The sequence below is a fragment of the Danio rerio genome, chromosome 16 (genome assembly GCF_049306965.1).
Source record: "Danio rerio strain Tuebingen ecotype United States chromosome 16, GRCz12tu, whole genome shotgun sequence".
NCBI classification, from domain to species: Eukaryota; Metazoa; Chordata; class Actinopteri; order Cypriniformes; family Danionidae; genus Danio; species Danio rerio.
This window is the reverse complement of record NC_133191.1, coordinates 7,149,335-7,167,472: the sequence shown is the minus strand read 5'-3', so window position 1 is coordinate 7,167,472 and position 18,138 is coordinate 7,149,335. Positions and strand designations below refer to the sequence as shown.

At 44.0% G+C, this 18,138-nt stretch overlaps 1 protein-coding gene across 2 annotated transcripts in view; it reads right to left on the bottom strand.

Annotated features, from left to right (window-relative positions):
• The window catches only part of arhgef2b (rho/rac guanine nucleotide exchange factor (GEF) 2b), a 70,848-nt gene extending 53,661 nt beyond the window's left edge, over nucleotides 1–17,187 (bottom strand). For both annotated transcript variants that reach the window (XM_021472949.2, XM_021472950.2), the window contains exon 1: nucleotides 16,924–17,187. In XM_021472949.2, coding sequence (XP_021328624.1) covers nucleotides 16,924–16,989 — 66 coding nt within the window. In that variant the 5' untranslated portion in view covers nucleotides 16,990–17,187. The remainder of the gene's footprint in view (nucleotides 1–16,923) is intronic.
• Nucleotides 17,188–18,138: the final 951 nt, after the last annotated feature.

The window sequence follows — 18,138 nt, the reverse complement described above, 5'->3', positions numbered from 1 at the left end:
TTCATAAGTCAAATAAAAAATGCTGGGTTCCACACAATTGCTTCATGTTGTTCCAACACAAATCAATTTAGTTAACTTAATTGTTTCTGCGAATTTAAGTGGATTGAACTTAAAACAATTAAGTTGTCCCAAAAAAAATAGTAGTTCGAAAGTAGTTCGAACAAACAGCAAAAATATATGTATAGTGTATAGGGTAATAATAAATAAATAAATGAAGGCAATGAAATGTTTACGCCATGAAACACTAGGGAAGTGTTATAATTATCTTCACCAAAATAAACTAGTGCACTAATTCCTGTGCTACAGTAACAAGTGCTGGATTCCAAATAATTGATTTGTGTTGGGACTACCTGAGGGAATTAGGTTATCTTATTATTTTTTACAAATTTAAGTGGACTGAACATAAAACAGTTTGTCCCGTAAAAGAAACTCAAGAATTGTGTTGTCTCAGCTCATTTTAAAGTAGTTTGAACAAACATTCTTTTTTGATTGTAACACCAAATGCATTGCACTGTACGGAGACCTGGACGGGACATGATGGTGGGGGGGAAACAGGTGAAAGAAAAAAAAAATGGGTGGGAGAAAAAAAACAGTGACATGAAAACATATTTGTAAAGGTTTTTGCGTTCCCTCGCAAAGATGTTTTTTCCACAAACACTTCCTGTTCACTTCATTCATGTCAACTCTCCCGTTTTTGCCGAAATTCTCCCGTATTTTACCATTCTATCCCACTATCATTAAGTATTTTTCCATACTTATGATATGTTTTTAATCTTGAAAGCACGCTGAAATTAATATAAAATGTCTGCATTTACGTTCTTTACATTAAAGCTGTGCATCGATCGTCTGCCTTCCTTTGCAACCTCTGAATCCGCTTTGTTTTTAATTATTTAAAAAAAACAATTTTTGATGTGCTTTATTTGGTGTTAAATGCTAATAATGCGAGTTTAAATGCCATTTTACATGGCATTAATTACCATATACTGAAAGCAGCAGCAGATAGTTCTTGAAATGTCAGATCTTGAAAAAAAATAAACCGTTTGAAATTGAACTTTAGAACTGTGACTCAGTGCAAGCCAACACATATCAGTAATTCAGCATCTACATTTAATATTGTTAAAGAGGTTTATTATGTATTATTGGATTATAAACTTCATCATTTTGTTGGAGTGCAGTAAGTGCACTATTCTGTGCTTCTGAGGATGCTTTCCCAATTGGAGATCAATTGTTTTGTTCCGAAACAGGGATTAAAATTGTTACAATGCTTATTTTTAAACACAGCAAAGTTTCTAAATGGTCTAAAACAGTTAAAACAAGTCACGTGTGAGTAAACTCTCCTCACATTGGTCAGCGTTCCACAGTTTATTTTTCAGAGTCCCGCTCTGCTGTCATGCGTACTTATTTTTATTTAATTTAAACTTATTTAAATATTTTTTTATATTAATGAGCAATTAGACATTATAAGCGAAAAGTTGTGCTTTAATTTTGAATGGTGACACCCACAGACGTCATCACCAAATATAAATCAGAGGTAAAATTTTCTTATAGCTGTTGGCAAGAATTATGCATTACAGGTATTACATTTTATAGAGAAATAACAGATAAACAAGGACTGTTGTTCGATCAATTCTCCTAATGAATAAACAGCTCTCGTTAACATTTCAGCATGCTTTCACTTTCGTATTTGACATGAAATGTACATTTACTGGTAGGAATGACGTCTTGCCCAACTCATAATTCTCATTCATATAGCCGTATATGCTAATTACACACCCATAATACCCTGTGATATAGCCTTGTTCGTTAGTTCATTGGATCTTATTGCTTTCTCACTACAATCCAGCGGAGAAACAAACAAAAGTCTAGGTGTAAAAGCACTCTAAATGTCTATATTTAAATTTCTGTTGTGTTTCGCCTGGTGCAAACAGCCAAATTGCTTATCACTGCATATCTCCTCAGGCAGTGAGTTGTTAGGACACGAAGTTACAAAGTAACCTGCTCACTTGATGTTTACGTTCATAACATTTAAATTATTTGCTAATTAATAACCACCTCATGTGGAACTCTGAATCTGTGTCTTACTTCGGAGTCTGCAACTGTCCACCGGATGTCGCATTTCGGGGACGGACACACACTTTGAGAGCCTTCCTGACTGAATAAATGAAATATGCGGTTTTACACCAAGGCAACATGAGGTGCTGAAATATAATTAGCTAAACTGGCAGTGGGCAGGTTAAAAGAACCAAAACAAATACAGATTTCCCAGCACGTAACAGACATTTTCAAAGCAGAATAACTGACTTCAGTATTGTTTTTAAGATAAACAAGAATGTTCACCTAGCATCTTTCTTAAATATCTGCAAACATATTATGGTATTTTTATGCTTTAGAAGAGTCACAAATATACATTCAGCGCCTTTAAAGCCAGTAAGTAAACACATATTAGCATGGTCAATGGGAAGCTGTGTGAGTTAAAGGATAACGTTTCATAGAGTAGAGGGAGGAAACAAGAGAGATTTGTGGGGGGTTACTTCACAATTCAGATGGAGAACCAAAGGGACGTACAGACTGAAAAGAACAAAGGCATCCAGTCAGATGAAGGAAAGATAATACCTGACACACACACAGACAGCCAGACAAGAACCTTCAGTTCAACAACAAAGAGACTCCAGCGCTGCATAACACACTGAACAGAAAAGCAAACCAAAAGCTCACCTAACATTCAGAATCGCTGCAAGCCAGTAGTTTCAACCAAAGAAAGAAGTAAACAAAATCAACTGCCACTTCAGCTCTCAAAAGACAATTTGATTCAATATCTTTTAGTTTTTAACGAAGATTTGTCACGGCTACGTTCATTTTAATAGTAATGCTGGCTTGTAACTCTTCATGGGCTGGATTGGTTTGGTGAGCGCTGAGTTGTGGAGCCAACACACTTCTCTACAATTTGTCAATTTTATTTAATCGATTTTTTTCTTACAATTTCTGGAAGAAATTGTTTTATGTTGTGTCCGACATTCTGTGTATTGTGAAATGGCCTCATTCTGTTCTATATAATGTTATTCTTTCATATGCTATATAGCATCTATACTACATTTACACAACAGTGATTTAGCCAAAACTGAAAAGTTTTTTCAAAAGTGTTCACATTTACATCACAACATTTTTAAAACAGTCTGCATTAGGGCTGTGCAATTAATCAAAATCGAAACGCAACCGCGATTTGAGATGTTGCGATTAGCTAATCACAAGTAGGCATGAGCCTATAAGATTCTGATGTACGATAACCTTGGATAAAAACATCCCGGTTTCACGGTATTACAGTATTGTGCTCACTAGGGTTGGGCGATGTCGACCAAATTGGCATCGTATGATGTGAAACATCGTGATGGACGATGGCATCGTCGTCATAGGTGGAGGTGAATTAATTATTTATGAATAATTAATTCATAACGAATTCATTATTTGTAGCCTACCGTTTTAACTACCTGACCCGCATGCTCTTTGATTTACAAATGTTTTGATAAACAAATCATAAATAAATAAAGATAAGTTACACACAAATTATCACCTGTTAATCACTTTTTCCGCAGGAGGTTGGTCGGTAAAAAAGGTGCACAACCAACAGTATCTGAGGTTTTCACTAAAATCACTAAGTACATTGTGAAAGTGAAAGACTGAAGCAGTGTACTGATGCTGTGACACGTTACCTGATAGATTCAAACTACCGAAGAGTCGTTAGATACAGACAAGATTAATTAAATATCATGTTTAACAACTATAGTGAGACGCCATCCAGCGGTAAATCCTTGATAAACAGTCCGACATGCATTGTTCATTGGAGCTCAGAAGAGCACGTGACAGTGTGTGTGGCTGTGAGTGTGTGTGTGTGTGTGTGGTCACGTGATGGGCTGTTCAGAAATGCTAAGTAAAACACTGTGTGGATGTGGATCATTTTCGTTCTAAAATGCCATTTTAACACTAAGACATATTCGTGTTAAGGGGCCTCAGTGTGTGTTTTTTGCGAGCGGGTTTGCGATGGGGACAGGGCGGAGGATTGGCGATGCCGGCTCAGCATCGTGTTGTCTATTGGTCATCGGTGATGGACGATGGCATCTTGTGCGGCATGACATTGTTGGAGACGCTATTGGTTAAATGCAGCTTGAAACTGAAAGCACAAGTATGAGGAGATGAGACAACAAGCTGAATGCATTCTGTACTGTACAAAAACAAAAGCATTTCAAATTGCACAAAAAAATCCACAAAACTGCGAGACTGCAAAAGAGGAACGGTTGCAGCGAGCAGGGCTGGAGTGGGACTCCTTTTTAGCCCTGGAGTTTCAAGCGTTAGACCGGCCCACCTCAGTTCACGACTGACTATACTAAAATAAGGTCATTTCCAATTCAGTTTTTAATTACACTATCCTGTCGGTCTTTTTTAAGAAAACAGCTGCTTTAGAACTTCAAATGTTCAACCATCTTGCAGTTTTATATGTCTAAACAATAAAAATGAAATAAAAAAAAAGAAGTACTCAGGTGAGGATCGAACACGGGTCGACGACATCGAAACGCAACGTGCTGACCACTAGACCCCAATGGCGCTGTTGCTAATAAGGGGCCGGAATGATACTTACATCATCATTACCTTGCAGGCTGCATTTTGCTCATGGGGCTGCGAGACAATAAATAAGAAGAGCGGAGCTGAAGCAAAATAATGAGTAAAAAGAGTGAGGCTATGGTCAAATAAATAAATAAATAATTGAAAAAAGTGCGACGGCTAGAAACACCGGCCCACCGGGAACTCTCCCGGTCCTCCCGATTGGCCAATCCGGGCCTGACAGCGAGGGACCACTGTATATTAATAAATGCTTTATTAACATAATTTCATGCAATCTAATCTACAGTGAGGACTATTTATGCTTAAAAACTCCCTTATAAAATGAAATTATTGGCTCAATATCAAATGAAAAATGCAGTTATAACAAAGTAAACTAAAAGAAAACAGAAAACATTTTTACTACTAAATCAGTCTAGATCGGTTTGACTCTGTTAAATTAACTGGGTCAGTGTGAGCTCATTTCACGAAACAGTGAGCACATACGTCTACTAAATGCTCCAGTAATAAAATGTTGACCTGCTCTTGTCTAAGTTCTGAGCCTGAGGCACCGTCTCTGTATCCTCAGAAGAGAACATATGCCCTATGCCCTCAGGAAGCCAAACATGCACACAGACAATGGCAATAACAAAAACAAACATGGAAGGAATGCACAGGCATCATTTATGGGAGAAACATGTCTCCACTTATTTTTGCCAAAATCGATTTTTTGAAAAAGTTGATTTTACTGCAAGACGCAAAACATGGTAGAATTAGAAAACTTTTAGATGAATAAAACATAAACCAACATGTGCAACAAAATCCAATACTTGGAGAATGAAGAATGCCATGATTAAAGCTGTATTTTTGTTGCGTAGTGGGCTTGTGTGATAGCTGTGATGAAATGTAGACATGTAAATGTTTTTATAGTTCCTAGAACCATAGGCATGTTCCCACATTTCGGCATTCTTGCACTCAGAAAACTGCAAAGCTCTTACTTCAGAGAAGGGCCTTTCCCAGCAGAATAGGAACTACTAGTGACATAAATTTGTGTAGATTAAAGGTGCAGTAGGTGATCTTCCACAATGCTAACAGCTTAGCATAAATCTCTGAATCACAGTCCCTCCCCTGTAGTCTAGAGCCACGCCTCCTGAAACACGAGCACAGCAAAAGAACCCTCTCTTAAGTAGGCGTGTCAAAATTAATCGTTTCTTCGGCGCACCGCGATGCAGACGCGGACAATTCGGTATCGGTTCAGTAATAATCATAACGTTCGAGGTTACTAAAGTAACCCTTCGTTCCCCGAGGAGGGGAACGGAAGCACTATAAGTGGATTTGATTGTAAAATCCACGCATTGGGAGGTTCGGTTCAGAAGCTACTCGTCTGAAAGAGTATTGAACGGGCCAATTAAGAATGAATTGGCAGCGCAAGCCTGCGCAGGTGAGCGGCATAAGCAATCAACTGAGTATATAAGCTCACCTGGCGCAGCAGACGCTATCCTTTTTAAGCTGAAGAGACTTTCAACAGCTAAGGGACAGTCATTATGGCGACGGAGTATAGTGCTTCCGTTCCCCTCCTCGGGGAACGAAGGGTTACTTTAGTAACCTCGAACGTTCCCCTTCGGGGGGAACTTCAGCACTATAAGTGGATTTGATTGTAAAATCCACGCATTGGGAGCCCATTGAAAGCGCCATAATGACTGCACCTTACCAACACCACCGATGAGGAGATAGTCAAGCAAGCGTGACGCACCCACATCATGGGGGGCGCGGTCCTCCAACGTGTCCCTGGCCCTAATTTATCCTACTTCAACAGAAGTTTTACGGATTTATATATATTTTTTGGGAAGTCGTGAGCATCTAGATAATTCTAGGAAAATACGACAGTACGTTGGGAAGCGTGCAATCCCGATAGGGAGGACGCTGCGGAGGCCATCCGTTACCCAAGGGGGGATAGATGGCAGAATTTACATATGGACTAGCCCTAAAAAAGGGGGAGTACGCATAGCAAAAGAGTGGTTAGCGGGGAGGGAAGACACGGGTCCGCCCAGGGGGGGGGGACTTAACCGTGGCTGAATAAGCATATGGGATCGCCTAGTGGGGACCACGCATAGCAGGCACCTTTACCCAAAACGCGGGCTGACCAGCGGGCAGACCTACAACGTAGTGGGCCAGCAAGTGACTCCTCCGCTGAGTCAGTGCTGGGGGCCACGGAGGAATCTGCAGGGCTCACCTGACGGGGAACTTTACTGACAGATAAAAAGGCGCACGTATCTCCGTGTTAGGGAAAATGGCGCAGCAAGCGTGTTTCAACACCCTACCGAATTGTTTCCTCAATCACCAAGGGTTACCTAATACCCTTGAGGAAACCGGCTCCACTCGCAGATTGTAAAACCTTGCAAATGTGTTGGGTGTCACCCAGCCCGCAGCTCTACAGATGTCTGTTAGAGGGGCGCCGCGTGCGCGCGCTCGAGAGGATGCGAAGCTCCGAGTGGAGTGCGCACGCGCTCTCGGGGGACGCGGCTCATCTCGGCTCTGATAGTGAAAGAAAGGCATCCACAATCTAGTGGGAACTTATTTCGGTACGGCACTTCCCTGCTGCCGACCGCTATAACAGACGAAGAGCTGCTCAGATGATCTAAACTCTGAGTGCGGTCCGGATAATACGCAAAACGCGAACTGGACAATAAATAAGGGCTGGGTCTGCCTCCTCCGAGGGCAGCGCTTGCAGGCTCACTACCTCATATTAAAACGGAGTGGTAGGAACCTTGGGCACATATCGCGGGCGGGGTCTCAGGACGTGAGAGAAAGCCAGCCCAATTACAGGCACGAGTCACTGACCGAAAAATGCCTCCGGGTCCCCGACCCTCTAATCGATATCAACGCGACCAGCAGAGCTGTCTTCAGGGACAGAAAATACTGAGTCGAGGATCGAAGGGATCTGACGCCGAGATCCTAAGAGGGCATGAGAGGGGGCGGGGTGGATTAATTCGCTTAACGCCCCTGAGGAACCGGATGATGAGGTTATGCGTTCCCACGGTGCTGCCAGCCACCGCGTTATGAGAGCGGAGATGGCAGCCACGTAACCTTGAGTGTGGAGGGCGACAGCCTGCTCTCCAACTTCTCTCAGCGTAAAGAAAGCACAACGCTGATCTGGCAAATTACGGGGGTCTTCTCAGCGAGAGACACACCATTCAGTGAATAGACTTCACGTCAGGGCATAGGCGCGCTCGGGGAGGGGGCTCTAGCCCGAGTGACGGTATTAGCCACCGCAATCGGAGGTTACCTAAGTCTTCCTCGCGTCTAAAAATCTCTTCAAAGATCGGCGAGGGTGCCAGGTGGTGCCCTGTCCCTGAGAGAGTAGGTGCTCTCTCGAAGGGACTGCCAGGGGAGGGCTATCGCGAGGGAGAGCTCTGACATCCAGGTCCGGTTGAGCCAGAGGGGCGCAACCAGCAACCTGTTCCTCGTCCTCCCTGACCATGCACAGTAACTGCGCGAGCAGGCTCACTGGGGGAAACGCGTATTGCGCGTGCCCCGAGGCCAGCTGTAAGCCAGTGCATCCGTGCCGAGAGCACTCGGTCAGGGAAAGAACAACTGGCAATGAGCGATCTCGGGGGAAGCAACAGATCGATCTGGGCTTCCCCGAATCGCGCCCATATCAGCTGAACAGACTCGGGGTGGAGTCTCCATTCTCCAGGACGCAAGGCTGCCGTGAGAGCGCATCGGCTGCACGGTTGAGCTTGCCTGAATATGAATGGCGTGCAGCGATTTCAGTCGCGGATGACTCCAGAGGAGCAGACGGCGGGCGAGCTGAGACATGCGGCGAGAGCGCATACCCCCTATACGGCTGATATACGCCACCGCCGCCGTACTGTCCGTCCTGACCAGCACGTGTTGCCGCTCCAACACCGGAAAAAAACGGTGGAGAGCGGGGAACACTGCCAACAGCTCCAGGCGATATGCCAATGCTACTGGGTACCTTTCCACAGGTCCGCAGGCGCATGCCCGCAACGCACAGCCCCCCAGCCCGTGTTGGAAGCGTCTGCTGAAACGACAACAAGACTGGACGCCTGTTCTAGAGACACCCAGGCCTGTAGGAACGAGGGGTCGCTCCAAGGGCTGAGGGCGCGGCGACACAGCGCAGTAACAGAGACTCTGTGTGCGCGCGCGTGCCATGCGCGTCTGGGGACTCGATCGTGAAGCCAGTGCTGAAGTGGTCTCATATAGAATAATCCGAGCGGCATGAAGCGGCTGCGGATGCCATATGCCCCAGGAGCCTCTGAAATTGTTTCAGTGGGACCACTATTTTACTGTCGAGCTCTCTCAGACAGTACAGCATCAGCTGAGCGCGCTCTCCGGAGAGGCGCGCTGCCATGGTGACCGAGTCCAGCTCCAGCCCGAGAGAAGAGATCCTCTGCACGGGGGCGAGTTTGCTCTTTTCTCGGTTGACCTGAAACCCCCACAGGTGGAAGTGCCAGAGCACTTTGTCTCTGTGCATAATCAACTCTGTGCATAATCAAAAGAGAGGGCAATTCAGCCAGTCGTAAAGAAATTGAGTATGCAGATGCCCGCGAGCCGAAGGGGCGCTGAGGCACCCTCCGCGGGCTTGGTGAGGACCCGCGGAGACAGAGAGAGCCCGAAGGGGAGGGCTTTGTATTGCCAAGCTCGACCTTCAAACGCAAACCGCAGAAACTGTCGGTGGCGAGGAAGAGTGGAGACATGGAAATACGCGTCCATCAGGTCTAATGCTGCAGACCAACCCAGAGGACGAACGCACCGGAGGATGCGCTTCTGCGTGAGCATTCTGAACGGCAGCTTGTGCAGGCAGCGGTTCAAAACGCGCAGATCTAGGATTGGCCGTGACCCACCGCTCTTTTTGGGCACGATGAAGCGTGGGCTGTAAAACCCGCTCTCCATCTCGGCTGGAGGGAGCGGCTCGATTGCATCCTTCGCCAGGAGGACAGCAATCTCCTCTCGCAAGACAGGGGCGGACAGGGGGCTGACCCTGGTGAATACACACCCGTGACTTGGGGGGCCGTTTCGCGAACTGAATCGCATAGCCGAGTCTGATTGTGCGTATGAGCCACCGCGAAGAGCTGGCCCGCGCTAACCAGGCAGGCAGAGCTCTCGCTAATGGACTCATCGCTACAATCGCTGACGTACCAGCAGTGGGGCAGCGCGGAGTGGGTGTGCTGATCCGGGAAGCTCGCGGGTCCCACGGAAAAGCTGGAGGTGAGATATTTGCTCTCACTCCAAACCCGAGCTCCGGAGGGGAGGCTCGAGGGGTGGGAGAAAGGAGACCGTCCTCCCAGCGCTCGTGAGCCACTGGCGAAACGCACCGAATCTGCAAGCTAGAAAGCATAGCGTCCCAGACTGGCAGATTTCGGGCTGTCACATCTGGGGAAGTGAAAAGTGCCCTTTCATAATGTTTTCATGGCAGTAAAAAGTGCCGTTGGAAATGGGGCCCCGCCCTCCAGCGGGGAAAGAGCAAGTTCCCTCTTCTCCAGATGGCCTGTCCCAGGGGCGCTTCGCGGTCCGTTGCCGGACTTAGCGGCGTTCTGGGCAGGGGGGCTGCCTGCTTCCGAGGTGCCCGACGCGCTCGCTTCGCCTTAGGCGTGTGCGGGGGCGGAGCAGCTCTCGTAGGCGGGCGCCTTCGGCGAGGAGCAGGTATGAATGGCACGGCGGGCGGAGCGGGCTACGGACCGCCGATAAGACATCACCCACCAACTGCTCTCTCACCGCCTTGAATTCCTGGGTGAATTCACAGACAGTGTCGCCGAACCTGGCTGGGGATATGGGGAAGTCAAGAAAGCGGACTTTGTCGACTTTGCGCATATCAGCCAGGGGTGGCGCTCCTGGACCACTAATGTGGACATCGTCCTCCCCAACGCACACGCAGCGGACTCAGTAGTCCGAAGAGCTAAGTCGGCGGCGGTGCGAAGCTCGTAAGCCTGGGTTGGACCCACCCTCGTGCAGCTCGGCCAGCGCCTGCGCTTGGTAGCGCTGGTAGGTGGCTATCGCATGCAAGGCGGAAGCAGCCTGGCCCGCAGCTATGTAAGCTCTAGCTCCGAGGGAGGTAGATAACTTACAGGCTTTGGATGGGAGACGAGGCGGACCCCGCCAAGAAGAGGCGCCGCGCGGATTTACCGCCATCGCGCACTCAACCTGAGGAATCGCCACATACCCCCTGGCTGTTTCACCGTCAAGAGTGGTTAGGGTGGAGGAACACGCAGCACGAGCAGAAAAAAGTGCTTTACAAGACCGCGTGAGCCTACTGTGCACCTCCGGGAAGAAGGGAACGCCCCTCTAGTCGGTCCGGCCGCGGAGCTGGGGGATAAACCATCTCCAACCCACGGCCGAAGCAGCCCGGGAAAGCACGGCTAACATGTCCGTTTCAGGATCCGTAGTGACAGCGCTCACCAGCCCGAAGGGGGCGAGCGGGTCTGGATCATCATCGGACAATGAAAGCCCACCCTCCGATGCCGCGGTGGACATCTGGTCTCCGGTGTCATCGGGCGTAAGGGCTACCATCTGTTAGACGGATCGCTTCCCCCGCCCGAAGCTTGGATGGAGCGCTTAGAGGAGCGGGAGGTCCGCGGGCCCGTGGGCGACGGATTATCTCTCGCTGAAACCCTCAGATCTGCCCGAGTGCCCGCTGCAGAGCAGGGGACAACTGGGGTGGTTCGCCTTTTTGCAAAGGCTAACCGCGATCTTGCGCAACAGTCATGGCATCGCAATGACGACATGAACTGCCCGCGAGCAGCGCATTAACATGCTGGACCCCCAGACATGTAACACAGTGCCCGCGCCCATCATCCGAGGACAGGAAACCACCGCATCCAGAAACGCACAGTCGGAGCGCCGTCCTGATAAGGACGTGCTGCACGACTGTGTTGCTCTTTCTGTGAAGTTTGCAACTTTATACGCACCGCTCTGGAGGACCGGACCCAAAGAACGCCAGGCAAGGGAGAAACCCAGCTCGACCGTCTGCCACTGCGTGTACACACTCTGGACCGGGAGAATGCTCTCGTTCGCTCAGAATCGCTGGTCACAGCAGGAGGAACCCTCATCGACTCGATCAGAAAGTCTCTGAAGCGAAAAGGATAGCGTCTGCTGCGCCAGGTGAGCTTATATACTCAGTTGATTGCTTATGCCGCTCACCTGCGCAGGCTTGCGCTGCCAATTCATTCTTAATTGGCCCGTTCAATACTCTTTCAGACGAGTAGCTTCTGAACCGAACCTCCCAATGCGTGGATTTTACAATCAAATCCACTTATAGTGCTGAAGTTCCCCCCGAAGGGGAACCAGTTATTACTCACGTCATTTACCTTATATGCGCTCTGTCGCGAGGGAGGCGATCGCGAGTATTTACAACGCTCTAACTACTTAAAACTCATAAACTGCACAATTTCTCTTTGTGTGTTTGCTGGATCAGTCTTTCACTGACATATACAACAAAATATTAGTTTTGTTTTATTTTACATTAAAAATGCAATAATAAAATGAAGTGTTGTTAATTCTGTTCAATTCTGTTTAATTCTGTTCAATTTGTTTTTTGTTTTTTCATTATAAAAAGTACCAATAAGAGAACCGTTAAAGTACCGATAAGTGGTATCGCTAAAAGTAGTACCGTTAAAACCTTAACGAAAGCCATCCCTGGCTCTTACTACTAATAATATAACAATAACCGATATATGTAGTGAAACTAATCGACGTCAATCAAAAAATGTTACAGCAGAGCATTACAGTCGATTAGTCAACCCCTACTGATGATGCTGAGGATCATATTCATGCAGTCTGAAATGCTACAATCGATTTAGGATTATTTATAAATTGCAGTGTGAGCCAGGTATTCTGTGATCTCGCATGTTTGCTGTGCCTTGATTATTGTTCAGTCTGGCATTATGAAAATTGAGATTTTACAGTGTGATATGGGGATCATGTTCATACAGTCTGACAAGCTACAATCATTGACTGTGAGTCGGGATTTAAACAGGCGTCAATCTAAAAGTGATAACTGACGATTAGTGATGACAGCTGCTGTCAACAGCTAACACTGAATAGAAAACACCAAGAAAAGCTTCCTTTGAAATTCTAGGAAGATCATAATTTGAGGGTTACAGTATCCAATAACTGACTCCTGTTCTGTGATTAGGGATGCAACGGTTATAGATTTTGGTTGTGCAATTATAGTCTGAGGAATAATCACAGTTATCATAATTATTTTGCATTAATTAATTTTAAAACACTACTACTAGTTTAAAAAAGTCACATGAAAACTCCTTAAATTTTAAAGTGTTATTTATTGCTGCTCAGTAACCAATTAATACAGCACTAAAAAATGTAAATAAACAAACAATAAGTGAATAAATAAGTTAAAAATGAGTACAAAAAGTGGGCATTTAAACATAAGTAATAATTTTACACTAAAAAATAATTCACAGAACAATGAATAAATTATTAAATAAAAATAAGAATAAATAAAAAATAGTATTTGTCTAATGTAAATCTAAGCTACACATTAGCTAAGTGCTTGCCTTTTAAAAAGAACAAATGTAGTCGAAGGCTGCTGAATCCCTGTCTGAAAGGCACTGTTGATTAACTAGATGACAGAATTGTTTGGTATTTTCATTTTGTTTTGTTTTTTTCTCTTTAGAGTAGAAATGTGTATATTCCATACAAAGTATGATGCTGAACGACCAGTTTTTGTCCTGTGACTCACAGTGCATGAGCATGTTGTGCCGCATGCACGTCACTCCAAATATGTACGCAAAAAAATAAATAATGAACGTTTTCGCACAAAAGACGTGATATGTGAACAGCCTTTACACTGTAGAACCCAATAAGTTAAGGCAACTCGAACCGTTTGAGGACACCGATTGCAACAAACCATTTAAGTTCAAAAACTAATCCTAATGAGTACCGTGAACTCAATCCATTTGAGTAAGCCAGGGGTTCCCAAACTTTTCAGCCCACGACCCCCAAAATAACAATGCCAGTTACTCGCGACTCACAATACCCTCTGAGGTGGTTATAAATACAGAAACCTTGCATGCAATGTCGCACACACACCAATAGACCCAAGTCTATTCTTCGATTAATTTTTGTAACATATGTGACATTTTTTAACATTCCTGTGACGCTCCAGGGACTGACGAGTCTTCGCTGAGACCCAGCTTCCAGCCTCCGGTGCTTAAGCTGCAGCTCTGCACAAGACGTTTCGCCAGTGGAGAAATGGTCATACCTATTTGAGCCAGGTTCTCTCGAGGTTTTTTTTTCTTCACTTTCGCCAATTGGTGAAGTTTTTTCCTCGCCACTGGCTTGCATGGTTCGGGATCTGTAGAGCTGCACATCGATGGATTTGCTCTTGAGTGTTTGGACTCTCATTAGTGATTATTAAACCACACTGATCTGAGCTAAACTGAATTTAAATTTTAAAACCGAACTACACTATTTCAATTTACTATAATCTTTTATGTAAAGCTGCTTTGACACAATCTACACTGTAAAAGCGCTATACAAATAAAGGTGAATTGAAATGAATGTGAGTGCTGTAAATGTGCCAGAAAGTTTAACCTGGTGTTATATAATCAATCTGCTGCATCTGACGCTATTGCTGTCTTCAATATAATGTAATTACCCCAGGGGTCGCAATCCAATAGAACTGGTGACTATAAGCTACTATAGTAACTAGATAGTATAAAGTAACTATAAACGACTATTTTTCTATTTAGTTGGTCATGGATAAAATATGGTAAATATGGTCATTCTGTGTGGAGTTTGCATGTTCTCCCTGTGTTTACATGGGTTTTCTCCGGGTGCTCCGGTTTTCCCCACAGTCCAAAGACATGAGGTGCAGGTGAATTAGGTAGGCTAAATTGTCCGTAGTGTATGAGTGTGTGCGTGTGAATGTTTCCCAGAGATAGGTTGCGGCTGGAAGGGCATCCGCTGCGTAAAAATGTGCTGGATAAGTTGGCGGTTCATTCCACTGTAGCGACCCCAGATTAATAAAGAGACTAAACCGACAAGAAAATGAGTAAATGAATCGCAATTCTTATGTTTTAATAAAAATAAATAGATTTTTTTTCTATTTAAAACCCTCACTTTGAAAACCAAGGGAGTATATGAAGCAATTTGAGCAGTAAAACCCAACAAATGAAGAGAACTCAAACAAACTGATTACTGTAAAATCCAATAAGTGAAGACAACCTAAACCGAATGAGAAAACTGATTGCTACAAACCGTCTGAGTAAAAAAAAACTAATCTATATGATAGGTAAATGTAGGTTTTTTCGACTAATCGTGCAGCCCTAGTTAGTACTGTCGCCGAACAGCAAGAAGGCTGCTGGTTTGAGTGCCAGCTGGGCAAGTTGGCATTTCTGTGTAGAGTTTGCATGTTCTGCCCGTGTTGGCGTGGGTTTCCTCTGGGCTGTGGTTTCCCCCACAGTTTGAAGACATGCGCTATAGGTGAATTCAATAAACTAAATTTGTCTGTTGGGTATGAGTGTGTGTGTGAATGAGTGTGTATGGGTGTTTCCCAATACTGGGTTGTAGCTGGAAGGGCATGTGTAAACATATGCTGGAATAGTTGGCGGTTAATTCGACTGTGAAATAGAAACTAAGCAGAAGGAAAATGAATGAATGAATAAATGAGACAACATCTTCATATAAGGAACAGATTTAGTTTAACCTTTTATTCACATCTAAATATTGATGGCTTTCTAATGTACACAGAGAAACCAAACTGATATGTTTAAACATATAACAGTTGTCTTGAAATAAGATGTGTATCTGATTTCAAACCTTATTAGGAAATAGCGTAGGTTTGTTATGAAAATATCTGATCTTGTGCATGTTACATGCAAGAATCTATGTCAGATGTGCATACCAAATCCAACCAGAATGATGTCATCAAAAATGGAGGAGCGGGTGGGCCACTCACGTGACAGTCGAGCCCAGAAATGCCAGTCCAACACTTCCCACGATTACGGAAGCTAAACCGAAGGCATATGCGGCAACCCCCAACATCCAATTGGACCAGGACCAGAAACGTCACCGAGATCAGCTCCTGCTTACAAATGGGACTCAACTGCTCACCTTATACCGTCCTCCACCATTTAACACTCTCCTCTCCCCTCAAATGATCATCACCTTTGCCTGCAAATACTCATTTACTTATTCCCCATATGCACCACTCATGCTGTCCTTGAAGGAAATTCTGCATGATTCTTCCACTTCTGCTTACCTCTGCGTTTCGTATAAACTTCTCCAGCTTTAAAAAAAGAAGCATCTACACTGCAACATCTGCCCTGCTTCCTCATTTTCTATGCAACATCTTGGTACTTTATCATAGTCCGTCTGCTGAAAATCATGTACCAAGAGAGATTAAAGATTCACAAGGTAAACGCATGCAGTTCTAAAACAAAATCACATGTAAACGACCTCTTTTACACACACACACACACACACACACACACAATATACTAGTGGGTTTACCTCAAATGACTAAAATGCAAATCTTATATGCACTGATGTGACAATGAATCAACTATGCAGGGAATTGAAAATAGGAACTGAGTCATTTCATATAAACATTCTAGCAAATAATGAATTAACTAGATATTGTGATATATGAGATGCAGACCTTGCATCGTACTGTATATATAAGAACAAAGACAGGATGATACTATGAGCAAAGGGGGAGAGACGGGAAGCAGTCATTTGGAAAACTAAAAAGCGAAGCCATACTTGAGTCAAAAAACATTAAATGTAACTTTTTTAGTGTTTAGTAAAGGTGTGTGCTGCAGAAAGCGTGTGTAGTGCAGCGGTTAATGTCGTGTACATGCTGCTGCAGTGGGTGTCTTTGTACGTCCCTCCCCCATTGATTCCCCTTAGTGCCCTTAGACAACGTGTTCACACAGCAGCACAATGGAGCAAACCTTGGAATACGAGTCGCGCATTTATACTTAAAAACACATATATAAACACAAATACAAGTAAACACATGTATCTAAACATCTAAATATGTTTAATAATACCAGAAAGCCCTGGTGTAGTTTCTTTTGTCCGTTTTATCAATTGAGAAAGAAGCTGAGCAGCAGCAGCCTCCATCAGCCAGCAGAAAAAAAACCGTTCGCGGAACACCGTTGGAAGAAGACATTCACCAATATATTTAATATTATGTTAATTAATATATTAATGTAATCACGTGTCCAATTATACTTCATATATGTTTAACATGCGTTTTAAAAATAAAACGAACCAAAGAAAATACGGCTGTGTTTTAAACAGGAGGTGAAACGCCAAAGACGTTATAACTCATTTATAACTCACCTTTGCATTATTGTCTTTCATTCTTTCCTGGCGAGCTTTCGGTAGCGGTTCCGAAGCACGGGACATCGCGAGAAAATGAAAACTTCACCAAAAGAAGTCGGGCTAATTAAAATCCAGCTGTTTGAACCTTATTCAGAGAATACACATCCAGGTCGTTAAGTTGTATTGAATCTGTACGTATACATTAAAGCTCCATTGAGTCTCACATGAACGGTGTGTTTAATAAGACACACTAGGTTTTTTTTTTCTTTCACAGGAAACTCCGCTGCCTTCATGAGATACTGACCCTAATCAGACTTTCATCCAATAGCAGGAGCGTGTTTTTCTGACTGACGGCCGCTCGACAAATCAGAGTTGTCGCACGCTGGGAGACTCCGCCCACCACAGCTGCTACAGTAGAGAATACAGGAGGACGCGCCACATGGTGTTTGTCTGTGTGCGCGCATTTGTGTGTGATTGAAGGGAAATCCTGAACAAACACAAAAATGGGAGACTGACACTTATGCAGTTGTTTTATACAGAAAAAAATTAACTAATTTATTAAATTGCAAACATTAAAATATTCTGAGGCTTTTCATGGAAATTTAGAACATCAATTAGTTTTATCAATGCAAAAACAACATGAGTGCAATTCAGCCCACATATATTCAGTCTGAAAATAAAAATATATCTTAATATTCACCATGAGTCTGCGCTCTTAATTAATCCAGAGGGAGTTTTTGTAGTAATGTCGTGGAAAAAATAAAAGGTTCCCTAAGGAAGTTTTAAAGTGACAGCTCACACGTAAATTAATATTTATTCACCATTAACCCAGCCTCAATTCAAAACTCTGAGTTTCTTCATATTGTTTAAAACAAAAAAAAAAATATTTTAAAAAAGCAGCAAACTTATAACCTTTGACATCTATAATAAAAAAACACAATGCAAGTCAATAGTTACAGGTTTTCAGCATTCTTCAAAATATCTTCTTTTGTATTCAACAGAAAGTCAAACCAACGGATGAGTAAATGCTGACAGAATTTTTAATTTTGTGTGAACTATCCCTTTAAAATAACCATTTATTGATAGGCTATCATGTAAAAAAAAAACATTTTATATAGTGCAAAGAACCATTTAGGGCTACAGAGAACCTTTTGTGCGTTAAAAAGGTTCCATGGATGATCTTCAAAGAATCATCTACATCAACATTCATTCATTAGTTTTCCTTCAGCTTAA